An 18,752-nucleotide genomic window follows, 5' to 3' on the forward strand; every position below is an offset into this window, starting at 1 on the left:
GGATTTCGGAAAACCGAAAATTTTTTTTCGGTTTTCGAAAATCGTGTCATTCCGACGTTGCGGTTTCCGACACGTTTCGAAAAAAGTCAACGGTTTTCCGAAACGAGTTGGCCTAGAAAACTCCGCGTGTGTACTTCACGAGGACAATTTTTGTACTTCACGAGAACAATTTATTTGTTGGGAATTTCTCATTAATTTTTTCCAATTTTACTCTTTTTTTTTCTAAAATTTTTATGAATTTTCTGTAACGTTATACGATTTTCAGAAAAAATAAGAAAATTTGCGAATAATTGATTTATTTTTACAAGTAATTAACGTTTTTTAAAGTATTTTTTCATCTATTATTCGCAAATTTTCTTCCTTTTTTTTCTGAAAATCGTATAATGTTACAGAAAATTCATTAAAATTTTAGAAAAAAAGAGTAAAATTGGAAAAAATTAATTCTTCTGTCTCTCGCAAAGCACTAAAAAAAATTTAAAGGGCATACGCAACAGTTACTCACCGATCGAAACCAAAAAATCGTAAAAATGATGGCAAAATTGATTGTCGCTCGATTTCGTTCAAAAAAATTTTGAGGAATTTTTGCGCCGAGTACGGTACGCAAGTCCGCAAACACGCTGCGTAGTTTCTCGTCAACAGTAGCCCGAAGGAAAATTGTGAGGCGCCAGTCGGAATAGAATCCAGTTTATTTGCCCCTTTTTACACAATTTTTTCATTTTTCAAGTTAAAAAATAATTTTTAAAAGTTGAAATTTATTTTTTTTTTAATATTTCACATGTTTGTTTTCTATTGTCGCAACAAAAAAGTTCCGACATATTTTCCCCCTCGGTGTTTGCGGACTCAAGCCAAAATTTGATAATTTTGGCTGGAGTCCGCAAACACCGACGAGGAAAAAATGTCGGAACTTTTTTATTTCGATTATAAAATGCTAAAATTTCTGGCTTTGGGCACTGAAAATCACTGAAATACCGCCTGTTCCTTACATTTCCGTTTTTTCTGTTCATTTTTGCTTTTCCCGAAAGCGAAACTGTGCGCGAACAGTGTTTTAAAATATTTTTCAAACTTTTTTTCAAAAAAAAACACTAAAAATTCGGCAAAATTATTTTAAAAATGTCCAAATATTGATTATTTTGACAGCAAAAATTTGAAATTTACTCGTTGTACAACTTGTTGTCAGTATTTTAGTAATAATCTTGCGAATAGGTTTTTAGGCACAAAATTAATATTAAAAATTCGAAAAAGTTGGAGAAATCATTGTATTTGTTTATTGATTTTCTGAAATTTTATATTTTTGCACAGTTTTTGAAAATTATTGAAAGTTTCCGCGTTGTTCGACTGCTGTCTCGATTTTTTAGAAAAGAAATCAATTGGGTTGCAAACTGTTCTCCGCGGAAACATGTTTTAAATCAAAACAATTCTCATTTTTTCTCACAACACGATTCTAGTTTTTTAAATCTGAGATTTTCGAAATCGTGTAGATTTCAATTTATCTTTATTTCCCGATAATTTCGCGTCAGCTTTCTCCGACATTTTTGATTTGAAAGTATAGTGAATTTAGAATTTTTCAACGAATTCAATGAATAAAAAAAATTATCCGAATAAAATTGTGAAAGAAATTTTCTCAATGATGTTTTCAAATTCAGTGCATATTTACTGACTTTACTAAATTCACGTAATACGGTGTGTTGTAATCTGGATTAAAAGGTTTTGGTTGTTTATGAGGTTTGAGTGCTTCTATCTCTGCTGGTTTAAAGGCGTATTGTGGTCTGCTGTGATGTTTTCATACCATAATGTATGAGTTTCGGCGAGTTCATTTTCATAGTTCAAGAATTTTTTAATTCGGTCCACAACCCGCTGAGAGCGAGCGCCGGCAGCGTTGATTTTTCAAATTTTGACGGTATTTTCGATTATTTTTGTTGTATTTCTTTATTAAATTCGATAGAATACGGCAAAAATTGATAGAAAAAACACTAAAAATTATGGAAAATAACCCCAGAAATAGCAGAATACTGAAAAAACAACTTTACCGAAGTAAAATTTCTAGAACATTCTCGCTGACCACATTTATCATCTGAAGACGATGTTGCCGTTGTAGAGTTTGTACGGTTGGCACCGTGTGTTCTTTTAAACATTTCTTTAAAGTCGCTTGAGTTTCTACACTCACCTCCGCAAGTCACTGTGTGCCGCGTTGACCTACGGGCGCGCGCGCATTTCTCGTCGCTGTTTGGTCAATTTCGCTTTTGAAATGGAGAATTTCGACAGTCTTGGGCGCTGGCGGAGGCACGTTAGGTGCTCCGTTAATCTCGTTAGTAGGTTGTTACCTCTTGCTTTGGTTTTTAGACCATTTTTATAGTTTTCTTGTGTTTGTAGTGGGTTTTTAGCCAGTTAGCTTGAAATAAAGGGTTTTTTATATAAAATCTGCGTTTTGGTTTGTGTTGCGCGTTTCAGGTTTAGTTTATATCAAAACGTGGTTTTGATATCAATTGTATTGATTTTCTCGCTGCTTTTTGGCGTTGGTGTTAAATTCGTCGTTTCTTTTGCGTTCTTGTGTGTTTTCTCTTTAGCTAATAAGTTCAAGTTCACTCGTGAATTTGTGGTACTTATTACTAGTTGTTTGTTTCAGATCAACACCACTGTAAAGTTGTTAGTTGCAGATCAAGAAGTGGAAGAAGAGGCGATTCGGTCTCATGGTTTGTCTCCTCCTTGCGTTCGGATGTCTCCACGTCCCCGCACTATCTGGACCAGCAACCGACAACTTCAAGATGGTCATCTTCGGAACGATGATGGGTTTGTATCCAGAAAATGCCGCAATAAATATATTTCATTACTTGTCAGCGGATGTGGCAATCACCCAGATGGCCGTGATGAAGCATTCCACACTGATTGTCGCGGCCACACTTCTCGTTATGATTGTCATTTCGGCAGTGGAAGCTACTCTGATTGTTAAGATCCCAGATATCGTTGCTTTTTGGATGGATTCCTATCTGGCGGCCATAGCACTGTTCGCAGCGATACTCAGGTATAGTTAGCTTTGTCTGAATTGGGATCGGAGCAAGGGAACGGACAGGTTTTGGAAAACAGTTCACGCTTTTAAAGAAATTTCTCGGTCATTTTTAAAACGAGGGAAAAAATTGGAAACAGTGTGAAGCTTCTCCAAATGCCTGTCAGTTTTCAAAACTTCAATTCCAACAATTTGAGACGATTCTAATCACTCTTCCGATTGAAATGCCTCGTAACAGAATCTCAATCTATTAGAATTTCATCCGATTTTGGTGGAATTCAGAAGACTACTTCAGTACTCTTTCCACAAAGTTTTGGAATCCCTAGGCCAAAATGCTCTAAGCTATAAGTTCTCGAAGTTTGGCACTAATTTAGCAACCGAGATCGTCATTAGTCCAAGAATTGAGCCATTATGTCACAGTCTACTCTTCCCCCTTTTTTTATATGGTGGTGTGGCCGAGAGGTTAGTGGGTTTATTAGCAGCCCACGCCTTCTTACAACTGCGCCCCACCGCAAACGAGGGAGTATCGGCGAGAGACGCAGAGTTTTTTCTGGCGCGAAACAGATTTTTACTATTTTTGATCTATTTTTGCATAATTTTCTCTCAGAAATTGGCAAAAAAACTATTAAAAGTTGTGAAAATAGGTCAAAAATGGTAAAAATCTGTTTCGCGCCAGAAAAAACTCTGCGTCTCTCGCCGATACTCTCTCGTTTGCGGCGGAGCGCGGTTGTAATGAAAATGCTCGGCTAATAAGTGGTAATCAAAAGGGGCATAGTTCGATTCCACGGTGGTGTATGTTAAAATTTTTTTTTTGTTTTGGAGTTTGTGCTATAGTGATTAGCTTCACTTTCTTCAGGCATTTTTTGCGATTATACCCTAGGAATCAAATTTCACCCTTTTTGAATACCGTCCCAAATCAATAACTAACCTCTCCACCATTTCAAAAAAGAGAGAAAGATTAGACTGTGACATTATGGCTCAATTCTTCAACTAAAGATAATCTCGTTTCCGTGCCAAAATTCGAGAGCATCTAATTCTAAAATGTTGAGGTCCCATGGTTAGAAGGCAATTCAATCGGATATTTCTTATTGAAAATTTTCAGTTTCTGCAAGGTCAGAGAGGTTTGAGTGCAGCTTATCCAGGACTCCCGCATCAACCTCCACTCCATTTCCCTAGCCATCCCTTTCTCCTTCCCCTTCTCTTTCCCCATCCCCAGTCCCCTCATTTCTTTATTTATTATTATTTTCAATTAATTTTTCCTCCAATTCCTGTCTTTCCCCCCTTAAGAGGTGTTGTTCTCTCTTTTTCTCTACCCTCTCCCGTTTTTTTCTGCCCTTTTTGTAAGTTTAATATTTTCATAAATTCATTTTTCTGTATAATATTTTCAGCCTACATAACTCGTTTCAGATTAGTACGTTTTCAAGAAATGGGAGGGACTTAATCGGCTCCTCCCACTTCAGCTGCAAAGCGGCACGGTGAGAGCTCCGCCCAAATGGAACAGAGAAGCAGAATACTTGATATGCCGATAGACAACTTCTTAGGATGTGATCGTACAAAAATCTAGTCAACTAGAAAAATAAAGATCTACTTTTGATCTACACACTCCATCAAAATATGACACTGTGAGACAATCAGTGAAGGCGTGGCACAGTCACAAACTTGACAACTTTCAACTGAATACTTCAATTTCAAAACTCTCCAAACGAAATGCACAACGCTATGATATCCGGATTGTATGCATTCACAAGTAGAATATCTAGTTTCTTCCACTAAATTGAAAATTCTGTTTGAATTTCAAAATAAACAACTTTTTGGTTTTTCAGCGAACATACAGTACCACTAAAAAACTGGAAACTTTAGCTGCTTTCATTTAAAACATGATGAACTTTGAGAATATGTCACGGGATTGGTGAGGGTCTTGTACTATCAGCAATTTCATAGAAATTGTTTATCACATCTGGATCTTCATTTTTTCAGTTTATAACTTTATTCCACGGGCACTTCCTGAAAAGTTACAAGTGATTACTGAAGCTCCGATCAATTACAAAGCAAGACTGTGAAGTTTTGTAGCTTTTCACTTTGAGCACCTGCAACTTTTCAGGAAGTGTCCATGCAAAAAAGTTGTTGATTGCAAAAATGATGCTCTAAGTGTGATCTACAATTTCTATGAAAGTTGATAGTATAAGACCATCATCAATCCCGTGACAAACACTCAAAGTTCATCTAATTTCAACTAAAAACAGCTAAAGTTTCCAAGATTTCCTGTAATAATTTTAATTATTGTAAAGTTTGTAGATCAAAAGTAGAGCTGTATTTCTGAAATTAACTGCTCCGTTTTGGCGACACTCTCTGCCCAGGTACACGCCGACAAAACTGTTTCTCTCAGAAATCGACATTTTAATCAGAATTTGTAATATTTTCGAGTTTTTTACGTCAACTACTTCAACTTTGTATAGAATGCTCATAGACAAAAGTTGTTAAGACGCACTCTCCGAGTCGATCGAGCATCGATCAACAGACCATGTTCACCCGAAAAAAGTTGACCATCTCCGATTTGTCAATCCTTATGATCAAAGACACTATCAAGTGTTCTCAGGAGAATGGGGTACTTTTTGGCCAGGTCCGTCACCCGGGTACCTAGAAAAATCAAAAATCGATATTTTTCGAAAATTTTTCCTGAAGTAGTTAGCTATAAAATCTCAACGGGAAATTAATGTAGACACTATTTTAAGCATTTTTTGTGTTTAGAACAAAATTCCAGCTCAACACCTTCATAGTGAAAATTTTGAAAATTCATGAAATTTTTGGGTTTTTTTTCATGAAATCGTTTTTATCTCGACAGTGACACGTTAAGACAGCGTTTTTTATTTAATATTCGAAATTTACATAAAATTTGGTATCGGAAACATGTTGTCCCTACTCGTAACTCGGGGACCAAAGAACGGTTTTTGAGGGAAGAATGAGAAAAAATTGGATTTTAATTTTCGAGGTCCTCCGGTAAATTATTTTTGATGTTCCAAAACAAAGGTTTTTTGAATTTTTTCATTTAGTCATGTCATTTTATTTTATTCCCAACACGATTTCCGATCATACCACAAAAATATTTTCGAAAAAATTGAATTTTTGAAATTTTTTCCTGAAATGAATCATTTGAACTGAAATATGAAGGATAACAATATAAAATTAAGAGGATATGATTGAAACATAATTTAGGTTTATGAAAAAATTAATTTCCATCATCGGGTCATCTGCAACGTACAATTTCATGATGAAATTTAGAGAAATGTTCAACTACGGTAGTTGATGCATAGGAACTTTGTACTTGCAACGTTATTTAGCAAAGGACTGTGTTGAAAATGACAGAAAACATTAAAAAAACTGCAAAAATAGATTAATATAGCGAGACTTTCGAAAAAAATTGAAAAAAAGAGACTCATACATGTTCAATGGTCTGACCTTTTTTGGAAATCAGAAAAGGTTTTTTTTTCAATTTTTTTCGAAAATCTTGCTATATCAATCAATTTTCGTAATTTTCTTATGTTTTCTGTCATTTTCAACACAGTCCTTTGCCAAATAACGTTGCAAGTTCAAAGTTCCTTTGCATCAACTACCCTAGTTGAACATTTCGCCAAATTTCACTCTGAAAGCGTACGTTGCAGATGACCCGATGATGGAAATCAGTTTTTTCATAAACCTAGATTATGTTCCAATCATATCCTCTTAATTTAGATTTGTTATCCTTCATATTTCAGTTCAAATGATTCATTTCAGGAAACAATTTCAAAAATTCAAAAAATTCAATTTTTTCGAAAAATTTTCTGTGGTATGATCGAAAATCGTGTTGGGAATGAAATAAAATGACATGACTGAATAAAAAAATTCAAAAAACCTTTGTTTTGGAACATCAAAAATAATTTACCGGAGGACCTCGAAAATTAAAATCCAAGTTTTTCTCATTCTTCCCTCAAAAACCGTTCTTTGGTCCCCGAGTTACGAGTAGGGACAACATGTTTCCGATACCAAATTTTATGTAAATTTCGAATATTAAATAAAAAACGCTGTCTTAACGTGTCACTGTCGAGATAAAAACGATTTCATGAAAAAAAACCCAAAAATTTCATGAATTTTCAAAATTTTCACTATGAAGGTGTTGAGCTGGAATTTTGTTCTAAACACAAAAAATGCTTAAAATAGTGTCTACATTAATTTCCCGTTGAGATTTTATAGCTAACTACTTCAGGAAAAATTTTCGAAAAATATCGATTTTTGATTTTTCTAGGTACCCAGGTGACGGACCTGGCCAAAAAGTACCCCATTCTCCTGAGAACACTTGATAGTGTCTTTGATCATAAGGATTGACAAATCGGAGATGGTCAACTTTTTTCGGGTGAACATGGGTCATCGAACGAGTCAGAGAGTGCGTCTTAACTACAAAAACGGAGGTCTTCTCTTGATCTACGATTTTTTCCGAAAATTGAAATTACGAGACCACGAGTGGTATCATGACGTTTCAGAATTCAAGGAGGTAGGTGTAGTATTTTTTTCAAAAATATCCGAAAATCTCACTAGTGGCCTAGAAACATACCCTGCAGACTATAAAACATACCCTGCAGTTGTGGCACCTTGGGCTTTCATCTCGACAGCGAATGATGCACTGACTGGCAGCAACTAAAACTCCATACAACAAAACTTGAAGAAAGATGATTTATACCTTATTTATGGTACCCAATCTTAAAAATTTAGTTCTACCTGTAGATGAAAGACACAAAACAGTTTCTGGGTATCTTCGCTCTATCGTTCAGTGGAGTTTAGTCATTTTCCTGTCCACTCTGTGGTACTTCAATATTTGGTTCAGTTTGTATCCGTTAGTTTACTTTCAAATCATGCACACTGCACTTCATATTATTATATTGTCTGATTATTGGATTGTGTGGATTCTGGAGTCGAATAGGGGACAGCCAGAAGAGGATGATTTGGATACTACTGTGGATACAGTAGAAATCATTGATAGTAGTGATGATGACGAGTTAGAAAATAACGACTGTTTCGATCAGAAGAAAACTGATTTGAGGTTTGTGTAGATCACAAATAGATTTTCATTTTTGTAGTTCACAAGTTTTTGATAACTCTGCTAGGTGTTGAGATATGCGTCTTCAAAGATTTGCATCGGACTCGGAAAAGGAGAAGAAGAGGCGCAGAGAAGCTAGAGTGTTCTTTTTCTCTGCGTCTCATTGCACCTCGTATTCAGTTGCCTATGTTTAAATGCGCATATATCAAAACCTTGCCGAGTCATTTAAAGACAGTCGACTACAAAAATGAAGATCTTCATTTGAACTACTCAATCAATGCAAATTTGGATCAATAGCATTCCTAATTTTTTAGATATCACGACTTAAAATGCAGCATTTGTAAATCATTCTATCACGAATCAATTAAAAAAAGAACTCCGAAATTGTTGTCATGCGGACATACGGTTTGTTCTGGATGTGCAAAGATGCTCTGCAAATTAGACTTCAATATCTGCATTTCTTGTCCAATATGTAGAGAGGAGACTGACGGTGAGTTTTGTATAAAGATTACGGAAATATGAGAACGTTTTCAGTTGATTACATTGAATTAAAGAAGAACTACGCTCTGCTCGGGGTTATTCAAGAAATGAAGCAGGATAGAAAGGCGGTTCAACGAAGGTACAGTTTTTCATAGCATCAACTATTTCGATTAATAAAACAAACGTCTTCTCCATCATGATCTCTTCCCCTACCACATTTCTCCCCTTGTTCCCCTTTTCTTCTATTCTCTGTCATTGGCAGATGATGTCACATCGAGCAGATGGTTGACCTCTCCCCCCTCACAGAAGGATTTTTCCTACAGGTTAGGTTATTATCCCCTCTTCCCCCTCCCACAGTTCTGTTTTTTATTATTGATTTCCCCTTATCCCAGCCCTCTTCTCCTTCTTTCTATAACATTTATTCGTTTTTCTTCTTTAACATAAAAGTGTTTTGTTTCAGTAATGCCTTTTCTGTATCAGTTAGACGAATGGAGATGTGAAGTCGCATTTAATGGATTCTCCCGCCATTTGCTATTGACTGCAGCATCTTTTTATGGCTTCTGGTTCGGTTGTCCAAGAGACTTGACGCCTCTGTACAAGAGTATAATAGTCTTAACTATCGCGATTTTAGTGTACCAAACTGGCGTCATATGCATTACTTTAATGAGTAGCGAAAGCGAGACTTCAGGTTTGGGTGAAGTACTTTATGGAATAGGATATTTCGCAGTGTTAGTATGTGCTATAGTTCCCTACATTTTTTTTCTCGATTATGGAGTCGCATCTGAGGTTGGTTCTATTTATTTATGCTGTAGCACCAGAAAAATGGCAAAAGACATGAATCAACCTGATGTTTTGCTTTCTAAGTAATTTGACCATCTTTCAGACGTCATTCCACGGTTTCTACACGCTTTCTTACGCGTCTTTCTTGTTTTATACCATGTTTATGGTACCCAATGTTGAGGATTTAGTTCTAATTGTATACAGAAAACACGAAGTAGTTTCTGGATATCTTTGTTCCATAGTTCAGTGGAGTTTAGTCATTTTCTTATCTACTCTATGGTACTTCAATGTTTGGTTCAGTTTGTATCCGTTGGTTTGCTTGCAAATTATGCATACAGCACTTCATATTATTATATTATCTGATTATTGGATTGTGTGCGTTCTTGAGTGGAATAGGGAACAGGATGAAGATATTGATTTGGATACTACTGTAGATACTGAAATAATTGATAGTAGTGATGATGAACAATTGGAAGATAACGAATGTTTCGATCAGGAGAAAAACGATTTGAGGTTTGTTGGCTTTTAAAAATTTGATAATGTCTCTGCAATCTCATATGCTTCACTTTTCTCTTTTCAGATATCACGACTTAAAATGTAGCGTTTGCAAATTATTCTATCACGAATCAATTAAAAAAAGAACTCCAAAAATGTTGTCATGCGGACACACAGTTTGTTCTGGATGTTCAAAGATGCTCTACAAAATAGACTATGTCTATATCCAGTGTCCAATATGTAGGGAAGAGACTGACAGTAAGTTTAACATGAAGTTTTTGAAAATAAAAAAACATTTTCAGTCGATTATATTGAATTAAAGAAGAACTACGCTCTACTCGGAATCATACAAGAGATGAATCAAGATAAGAAATCGGTTCAACGAAGACACAGTCTTTCATAGGCTCTCTATCTATCTATATATCTAAATTTTTTCCAATTTTTCCTCAATTTCTCAAGGTTTTTGACAGGTATGTTTAGTATATTTCAGTTTCAGTTTTCTCCCCGTCACACAGGATTGACAGCAGTGGATCCAGAAGCCCATGTCTACTTCCACTTCATCTTATTTCCCATTTTCATTTATTTCTTTATTAATTTTCATTAATTTTTTATTTATTTCCGTATTCCTGTAATCATGCCTTTCCTTCTTATAAGACCTCCCTTTTCTCTCTGACATTCTGCTGATTTTTATATTAATAAACTTATTTGTCTGTATAATATTCTCTGACTACATAACTGGTTTCAGGCTATTCCGTCTTCAAGAAATGAGAGGGGCTTAATTGGCTCCTCCCAACTCCGCAAAAATGCGGCACGGTTTTGTCGCGTCATCATTTCATATCATGTAGAACTGGATTTGCAGCGGAAGAGTTGTTTCTGAGCTCTTTCCTTCAAAAACATCGAAACTGTCACAGGCATTTGAGACTTAGGTATGGATCGGCATGTGGTCGAGTTGAAGAAATATTTCGAAATATTTTAAATTTTCAAAAAAAAATTCGCAAAACTTATTTCACTCAAAAAAAATTTATTGGTTCGTTTCAAAGTAAAAAATATGAAAAATTGAAAAAAAAATTAGATAGATAGGTGGAAATTGATCCTATCATAGTTGTCAAGGCCCGACCCGGGCAAATTGGCGCGAAAGTCAAATTTTCAAATTTTTTGAATTTTTCCACGAAAAAGTCAAATTTTCGACAATCAGTCAGAATTAGAAGAAATTCTGAAAAATAGTTAAAAATGATCACATTTTCGATGAAAAAATGAAAAATGTCGAAAAAAAAATTGGAAAAAAGGTCATTTTTTGAAGCCGGGCCTTTAATTTAATTTAATTTATTGTGACTAAAAGGAAACCAAAAAGATACAAAAGACTAGAAACGATCCCTCACGAGACAGTTTCGAGTAGAAAATAGGGATGACATGATACATAGGAAACGGGGAATGAGAATAAATATAAAAAGGAGGGTAGGCAGACAAGTTGGCAAGGGGGAAGAGATAACCGTAGAAGGCAAATTAAAGGAGAGAATAATGATATGTATTTAACAAAATGACCAGATGAGATAATAAATTAAAACCGGGTAATGGCAGAGTCAAGAAGATGTTCAAATTGGGAGGGGGAGAGGAAACTACTAAAATTGGCAACAATGGCATTCCAGATGGGAAGGATAAAAGAGAAAAAATTGTCGGAGAGGGGGGAGACATAAATGAGAGTCATGGGTCTTCGTGGAGAACTTGACAGTCTGATAAAGGAATTGAGATTGGGAAAATGAGATGCGCCAGCTATAAATTTATACAGGAGGAGTAATTGGGATTTGAGTCTACGGTGTCTTATAGAGTAGATAGAGAGAAGTTCTAGACGATGCGAATAAGATGAGAAAGCGATATTGCATCGTTGGAGAGTTTTCCTAGAGTAAATTCGAAGAGTGGATTCAAGAAGTCTGGAGAGGGATGAGGAGGGGGCAAGACAGAAAATGACAGAAGCGTATTCAAGAATAGGAAGAACATATGTTTTGAATAGAAAAGAGTAAAATGCCGGATTATTAGACTTGAAAGATTTGAGGATTTGGGAAGAGCGAAGACGAGCTAGAGATACTGACTTTTTAATGTGGGCAGAAAACTTGAGGTCAGGTTCAAAGAGAATTCCGAGATCACGAACAGAGTGGGAATCTAGAATGGGAGAGCCAACGATGTGAAACCGGTGAGAGGGGTTGAGGGAACCCAAGCGGAGTAAACCCGTTTTGGAATGAGCCAAAGGAAGATCATTGGAAACTGCCCAGTCGGAGACCAAGTCAATACCTGCTTGGAGGCTGGAGGGAAGGTGGGAGTAAATTTTTATATCATCAGCATAAGCAGCGAAGTGGAGATAAGGGATAGATTGAAGGCTGATTAATAAATCGTTAATATACAAGAGGAATAATAGAGGTCGAGACGGATCCCTGAGGGACACCAGAGTGGATCAGAGCAGAGGAAGGATCGGTGGTACTGTTAACTTTGACGGAAAAGGAACGGGAGGTGAGAAAATCAGAAAACCAAGAGATAAAGAGAGGTGGAATGTCAAATAAGGCAAGCTTGTTTAGAAGTAAATTGAGAGGAACCTGGTCGAACGCCTTCTTGAAATCAAAGAAGACAACATCCAGGGAACCGTGAGTTTTGAGAATTATCTTGTAGTTGGTAACAACTTGAACAAGAGAACTAGGACAGGAGCGCTTGGCGAGAAAACCGTGTTGGTGTGCAGAGAGTTTGTGAAGACAATCTAATTTAATTCGGTTACAAATAATTCTCTCGAAAATTCTGGAAAAGGGGTCCGTGAGCGAGATGGGGCGGTAGTTTTCCGGGCAACCAGGATTACCTTTTTTGTGCACCGGTATAATTACAGCCTTCTTCCAAGAAAGCGGAACTAATGAAGAGCGGAGAGATTCACCAAAGATTATCGAGAGAGGAAGAGATATAGAAGTGGCACATTTTTTAATCAGGAAAAAATTGGCGAGGTGGGGAGAAAAGCCACAGCGAGGAGGAAGTTTTTGTAGGGCATGCTCAATAACCCAAGGAGCGAACAAATCATTGTCAAGCAAAGGGGAAGATGAAGGGCGAGAGGAGGAGAGATGAGGAGCAACGTATGAAGCAGGAGGAGAAGTCTTGAAGTTAGACAAAAAGGAAGATGAGAAAATAGAGGCTTTCTCTGAGTCGGAACAGACGACACGTCCTTGGAAGGTGAGGGAAGGAATACTGGATACGGTTTTTAATCTTCTAGTGATGAGCGAGCGGGCAACGGAAGTATGTGGAGATTTCATGAGGATTTTCTCAGTTCTGGCGTAGTTGCCACGAATGGTTTTGGAGAGATTGCGAATTCTACAGCTGAGAGCGTGAATATCAGTAAAGGAAGCACGATGAGAGGCTAGGAGCTTGGTGAAACGGCTACGAGCACGACGGAGCTGACGAATTGACTTAGAGGGAGGACTAGGTTTTGTCAAAGGCTTGGGTGGAGTGTGCAGTAAGATTAGGTCCGAAAGGATCTGAATAAATTTGTCGAATTTGGAAGAAGGACAGGGGAGGGAACTGAGAATAAGATCCCAGTCCAGAGAAGCAATATCAGAATTTAACAGGCCATAATTGCACTTTTTATAGTCAAGCTTAGGGAAAGAGGGACTAGGAGAGGGGAGGATAGAAGAAAGAGGATTAGGAAGAATAGAGAAGTTGACGCTCATGTGATCAGAATTTAGGAGAGGGGGGTGGCAGATCGGAGGAGAAAGAACAATATCATCAGAAGAAATGACTAAATCAAGGATGTTGGCTGTAGTAGATGAGGAGCGGGTAGGGAAAGAAACATGTTGAGTAAGTCCTTTAGAGGAAATGAAATCGGAGAAAGGATGACAAAATGAAGGATCCTTCCAGTCCACAGAAGGGAAGTTGAAATCACCCAGGCAAACTACAGAGGACAAAGGAATGAGGCTTTCAAGGTGGGAAGTGAGAGCAGTTAATTCAGATGATTTACCGTCAGGAGGACGGTAAACTAATACAAGTGTAAAAGGTGTGAATTTAGGAAGATCAAGGTTTGAGGAAGAAGGAGAGACGAGGCAAGCAGAGATTTCAGATTGATGATGAGGGTAGTGGAGGTCTAAGTTGGTCGAGATAGGAGTGAGACATAAGTGATTTTTGGAGAGGAAGGCAACACCACCACCGGAAGATTTGCGGTGGAGAGACGGAATACGGTCGGAGCGAACAACGGAAATGTTACGAGACTCAAAAAGGGAAGAAGGAATGGAATCAGTGAGGAAAGTTTCGGTAAGGGCTAAGATATCATGGGAGGAGGCTAAGAAAAGGTCTATAAGAAGAGAAATTTTGGTAAGGCTGGCGACACCTCGAATATTTGACAAGAGAATATTAATTCCAAAATCAGACTGCGCAAGGTAGGAGGGAACAGAAAGAGAAAAAGGGTTCAAAGTGGGAGAAGAGGATTGCGAAATAGAACACGAAGAATCATAAAAAGAATCAATAAGCACTGGAGATACTATAGGCGGACAGGCACTTATACAAAAGGACGTGGCTTGGAATTGAGCTTGTAGGTGATATCAGACATGATGAATTTCGACTCTTTGGCAATCTTGTTCTGCTCGTAAACGAACTTCCGAGAGGCGCGCAGGGTGTCCAGTTCGGGCTGAGTCAGATCACGTCGGGCACGGGGTTTGCTGGTGATGTCCATAAGAGATTTGTCAGAAGAGCGGATCCGGTGAAAGCCATGCAGGAAGGTATCACGGTCTAGCGAGGAGTCGAATTGGAGCTTGAGCGGGCGAAATTTGGAGGAGCATTGGTGACGGTGAGCTTTCTTAGGAGCAGGCAAGTGATGGGACGAGGCGAGTTTCTGGAAGAAGTCGAGGTCTCGTTCGTCTTGAGCATTGTTATCACGATCGTCTGGCATTCTCTCGATTACCACACGAGTAGCCTTGTCCAAGAGTTTCGCGGCCTCGCGCGCGATATCCAAGGTGCTGAAAGGAGTGACAGATGGAGTAACGACTTGCGGAATATTAGAAGAGGTGTCCATTGGAGAAGGAGTATTGGCAGCAACAAATGGGTCCTGAAGCAGTGGATCCGCGATTTGAGACATGTCAGGGAGGATTTCGCAGGATTCGGCCACTGCGGCAGCGAGTTTGTTCTGACCCGAATCAATTATGGCTCCACGTAGCTGATTGACCAAAGAAGTGAGGGCAGCGACTCGATCATAGAGATCTTTGTAGGCAGAATATGGCACAAATTGCAATGGAGGATCGTCATCAGTAGAAGTCTGCTTCCGCTTGGAAGCTGGACGATTGAACGCCATTAGAGGGGCGGAAATCAATCAATAATAGCGAATGCGGAAAAGAAAGGGAGGACGAATGAGAAAGGGAGGACGAATGAGGTTCGGGCCTTGCTGGGCCTTGCCGGGCCGAGCCTTGACAACTATGGATCCTATGAAAAACTGCGTCTCCGTTGTACCGTCTTCTTATCTTGCTTTATTTCTTGAATGAGGTCAAGTAGAGCATAGTTCTTCTTCAAATCATCAACTGAAAATGCTGTCATATTTCCATAATCTTCATAGAAAACTCACGGAAAGTCCGTTTGCTACATATTGGACACTTGAAACTATCATAGTAGTCTCCTTTGTGAAGCATTTTTGCACATCCAGAACAAAACGTGTGTCCGCATGACAACATTTTCGGAATTCTTTTCTCAATTGATTCGTGATAGAATAATTTGCAAATGCTGCATTTTAAATCTTGATATCTGAAAAGAGAAAATTGAAGCTTCTGACTAGTGAGATCGCAGAGGCATTATTAAATTTTTTAAAGCCAACAAACCTCAAATCATTTGTCTCCTGATCGAAACAGCCATTATCTTCCACATCTTCATCATCACTATCAATTATCTCTACAATAGTATCCTCTTCTTCGTCTTCCAGTCGTTCAATAACACAAACAATCAATAAATCCGACAATATAATGATGTGCACCGCCGTATACATGATTTGCAAGTATACCACCGGATACTTTCCGATCCACACCTCGAAATACCACACAGGAAATAGGAATACAACTAGAATCGATTGTACAACTGAGGGAAGATATCCAGCAATTACTCTATGCTTGTCTTCAACAGACCAAATTATGGCGTATGTGTTGGGTAGCATGAATGAGATATAGATGAAGAAAGAAGCAAAGGAACAAGTGTGGAAAGTGAGGAATGCTTCCTTAAAGATAATTAAGTACAAAGAACATTAAAAAATAGGTACCAACCTCAGATGCGACTCCATATATCGCAGAAGCTACATAAGGAGCTATAGCACATACCAGCACTCCAAAAAATCCAGTCTTATAACATCTCCTAACGTGATCAAACATATCTCTTTGAGCCAAGTCTTCGAATATTTTCAAAACGAATTGAAGTATTATGAACGCAAAAATTAAAAATTTCAAACTCGTGAAAAAACGTGTCAAGTCCCTGGGACCACCCGCCACGATATTAAACACCGATGCTAGGATCATTAGCATATGTCGGTGGAATCCACTCCAAGCAGCTTCCCAACTGAAGTAGTCACAGTTGTGTAGTAGAGTCATGGCTGAAATTGGGAAAGTGTCATTTTCAACTGCACGGTCTCCCACACTGGGAAAAAGAACTGCAAGAAACTTGAAGTCAATTTTTTGCACTGAAAATTTACTTTTTTTTAAAGATTTTCAGACGTCGCAATGGATGAAAAGAAATCCCTCCATTCATCAGAATTATAAAAAACAAAATTCTCTGTCGAATGAGCTAAAAAACGGGAATATTGGTGAGACAGTAACTTTTTTGATACAGAAAAACGTATTTTCAGAAAAATGAGCTAAACTTTTTTGGCAGAAAACATTTTCGAATGAAAATTGCACATAATGCACATGAGGATGTTCTAAACTTGTCATTTTTCTGAAAATCTGTTTTTCTGTATCAAAAAAGTCATTTTCTCCCCAATCTTCAGGTGTTCTGGCTCATAAGATAGACAATTTTATATCCTACAATTCTGGTGGGGGGGACCTTTTTTTCCAGACTTGCAAAATTCCGGGCCGGATTTGAATTTTTGAACTTTTTTCACTACAATTTTTTGTCCAAAAATTTATTTTCTGAAAATTTTTCATATTTTTCTTCAAGTATATTTTTCAACATCCTTTAAAACCTAGAAAGGCCCGGTCCGTTGCAAGTCTGTTTTTTTCATGCATTGCAACGACTGAAAATCTAAAAAACATAGTACATTTTCAGTGCAAAAAATGAAAGAATTGAATTAAAATGTGAGAAAATCGGCTTCACGTTTCTTGCAGTTCTTTTTCTCCCAGTCGGAGACCGTGAACTGAGAAAAGATCAATAAACGAGGTGTAACGTAGAAAATGGGACATGAGGAGAGAAGAGCGAGAGCGACGCATTAAACACCTACAGTGACGGGGTAAGGCCGACCATCTGCTCCTTGTGACATCTACGAAGACCTCTCCTCTCAGAGAACGTTTTATTGATTTTATCCCGAACCGGGCCGGGCCTATTTCCATATTTTCACTGGCCGACCCGGGCGTCCTGGGTGAAGCGATTTTTTCCGAAAAACATTTTTTCAGCAGCACGTTCCGCCACACTGCGAAAATGAATTCTATTTTTTTATTTTTTTCCACTGAAAATTCAGTATTTCCAGGTTTTCAGAGTCACAATGGATGAAAAAAAGGTCCCATCCATCAAAAATGTGAAAAAAATTATATCCTCTTTATAATGAACCAAAAAACGTGAATTTTAGCCAGAAAATGGCTTTTTTGTACAGAAAACCCGATTTTCGGAAAAATGAGTATAACTTTTTTGGCGAAAAACATGTTCGAAAGAAAATTGCAGAAAATGTACTTGAAGATGATATGAAACTTTTTAAATTTTTGGGAAAATAATTATTGGCTGAATTAGCTGAAAATCACGCTTTTCTGAAAATCAGTTTTTCTGTATCAATTTCTCACCAAAATTCACGTTTTTTGGTTCATCATATAGAGGATTTATTTTTTCACAGTTCTGATGGATGATATTTGAAAAAAAAAGAAGTTTTTGGGCACTTTGAGCTATAATTTGAGCAAATTGACGATATCAAACAGTTCCACAATGAAATTAGTGATAAAACGTGCTAGTCAAAATCAACAAATATGCAGTGAAAACTATCAATTTTACAAATTTTGATTTTGCAGCGATTTTTTTGATTCCTCACTAATTTTTTAGCGCCACAAAAGTATCTGACATTTTAGAAATTCCGGAACCAAAACCATTTTTTAAAATTACATTTAATTCCGCCGGCTCTATTCCAGATTAGATGTCCTTTAAAAACTCAAACGTCCCTTAAAACACTTGAACGTCCTTTCGCACTCCAATTTTTTTAATACGTCCTTTCAAAAGTTCAGACGTCCCAAAAAACGTTTAAACGTCCCATAAAATGTTTAGACTCCCTTGAAGTCCCAAAATACAGTTCTGAAGATTTAGACGACCCAAAAATATTTAAACGTCCCTTGAACACTTTCAGGGGACTTTCAGCGATTTTTAGTGTTGAAGGGACGTCTAATTATTTAAAACCAAATTTTCGGACTTCAAGGGACGTCTCAATATTTAATGGGACGTCTAAACGCTTTTTGGGACGTCTAAATGTTTTTTGGGACGTTTAAACATTTTTGAACATATTTGTGATCCAAAAGGACGTTTAAATGTTTCAAAAGACGTCTAAGTGTTTTTTGGGACGTTCGAGTTTTCAAAGGACATCTAAACTGGAATAGAGCCATTCCGCCTTACACCTTTGGCATTGTTTTCATTCCGACGTCTTCCTTTATTTCAAAACCCGCATTCCCGCAAACATCTTTAATTGTATCTTGATAATATTTCAGCCATGACTTTGTTATACAACTGTACCTTTCGGAGTTGTAAAGCTGC

At 37.5% G+C, this 18,752-nt stretch overlaps 4 protein-coding genes across 4 annotated transcripts; 2 read left to right on the forward strand and 2 right to left on the reverse strand.

Annotated features, from left to right (window-relative positions):
* Nucleotides 1-2,687: 2,687 nt before the first annotated feature.
* On the forward strand, nt 2,688-3,029 carry GCK72_017007 (uncharacterized protein; the record flags this gene model as incomplete). The annotated part of the gene is made up of 2 exons (XM_053731823.1): nt 2,688-2,787; nt 2,836-3,029. 2 exons carry the CDS (start codon nt 2,688-2,690, stop codon nt 3,027-3,029), a joined length of 294 nt encoding a protein of 97 aa, XP_053580736.1.
* A 4,855-nt stretch (nt 3,030-7,884) lies between these two features.
* Nucleotides 7,885-10,227, forward strand: GCK72_017008 (uncharacterized protein; the record flags this gene model as incomplete). Its single annotated transcript, XM_053731824.1, has 6 exons — nt 7,885-8,072; nt 8,384-8,559; nt 8,604-8,688; nt 9,630-9,842; nt 9,910-10,082; nt 10,127-10,227. 6 exons carry the CDS (start codon nt 7,885-7,887, stop codon nt 10,225-10,227), a joined length of 936 nt encoding a protein of 311 aa, XP_053580737.1.
* A 4,113-nt stretch (nt 10,228-14,340) lies between these two features.
* Nucleotides 14,341-15,129, reverse strand: GCK72_017009 (uncharacterized protein; the record flags this gene model as incomplete). The annotated part of the gene is made up of 1 exon (XM_053731825.1): nt 14,341-15,129. The coding sequence occupies one exon, from the start codon at nt 15,127-15,129 to the stop codon at nt 14,341-14,343; it is 789 nt and encodes a 262-aa protein (XP_053580738.1).
* Nucleotides 15,130-15,257: 128 nt separating this feature from the next.
* GCK72_017010 (uncharacterized protein) lies at nt 15,258-16,402 on the reverse strand (the record flags this gene model as incomplete). The annotated part of the gene is made up of 4 exons (XM_003105845.2): nt 15,258-15,352; nt 15,397-15,572; nt 15,647-16,035; nt 16,082-16,402. The coding sequence occupies 4 exons, from the start codon at nt 16,400-16,402 to the stop codon at nt 15,258-15,260; spliced, it is 981 nt and encodes a 326-aa protein (XP_003105893.2).
* Between the last annotated feature and the right edge of the window lie 2,350 nt (nt 16,403-18,752).

Source organism: Caenorhabditis remanei, chromosome V (genome assembly GCF_010183535.1).
Source record: "Caenorhabditis remanei strain PX506 chromosome V, whole genome shotgun sequence".
In the NCBI taxonomy this organism is placed as follows: Eukaryota; Metazoa; Nematoda; class Chromadorea; order Rhabditida; family Rhabditidae; genus Caenorhabditis; species Caenorhabditis remanei.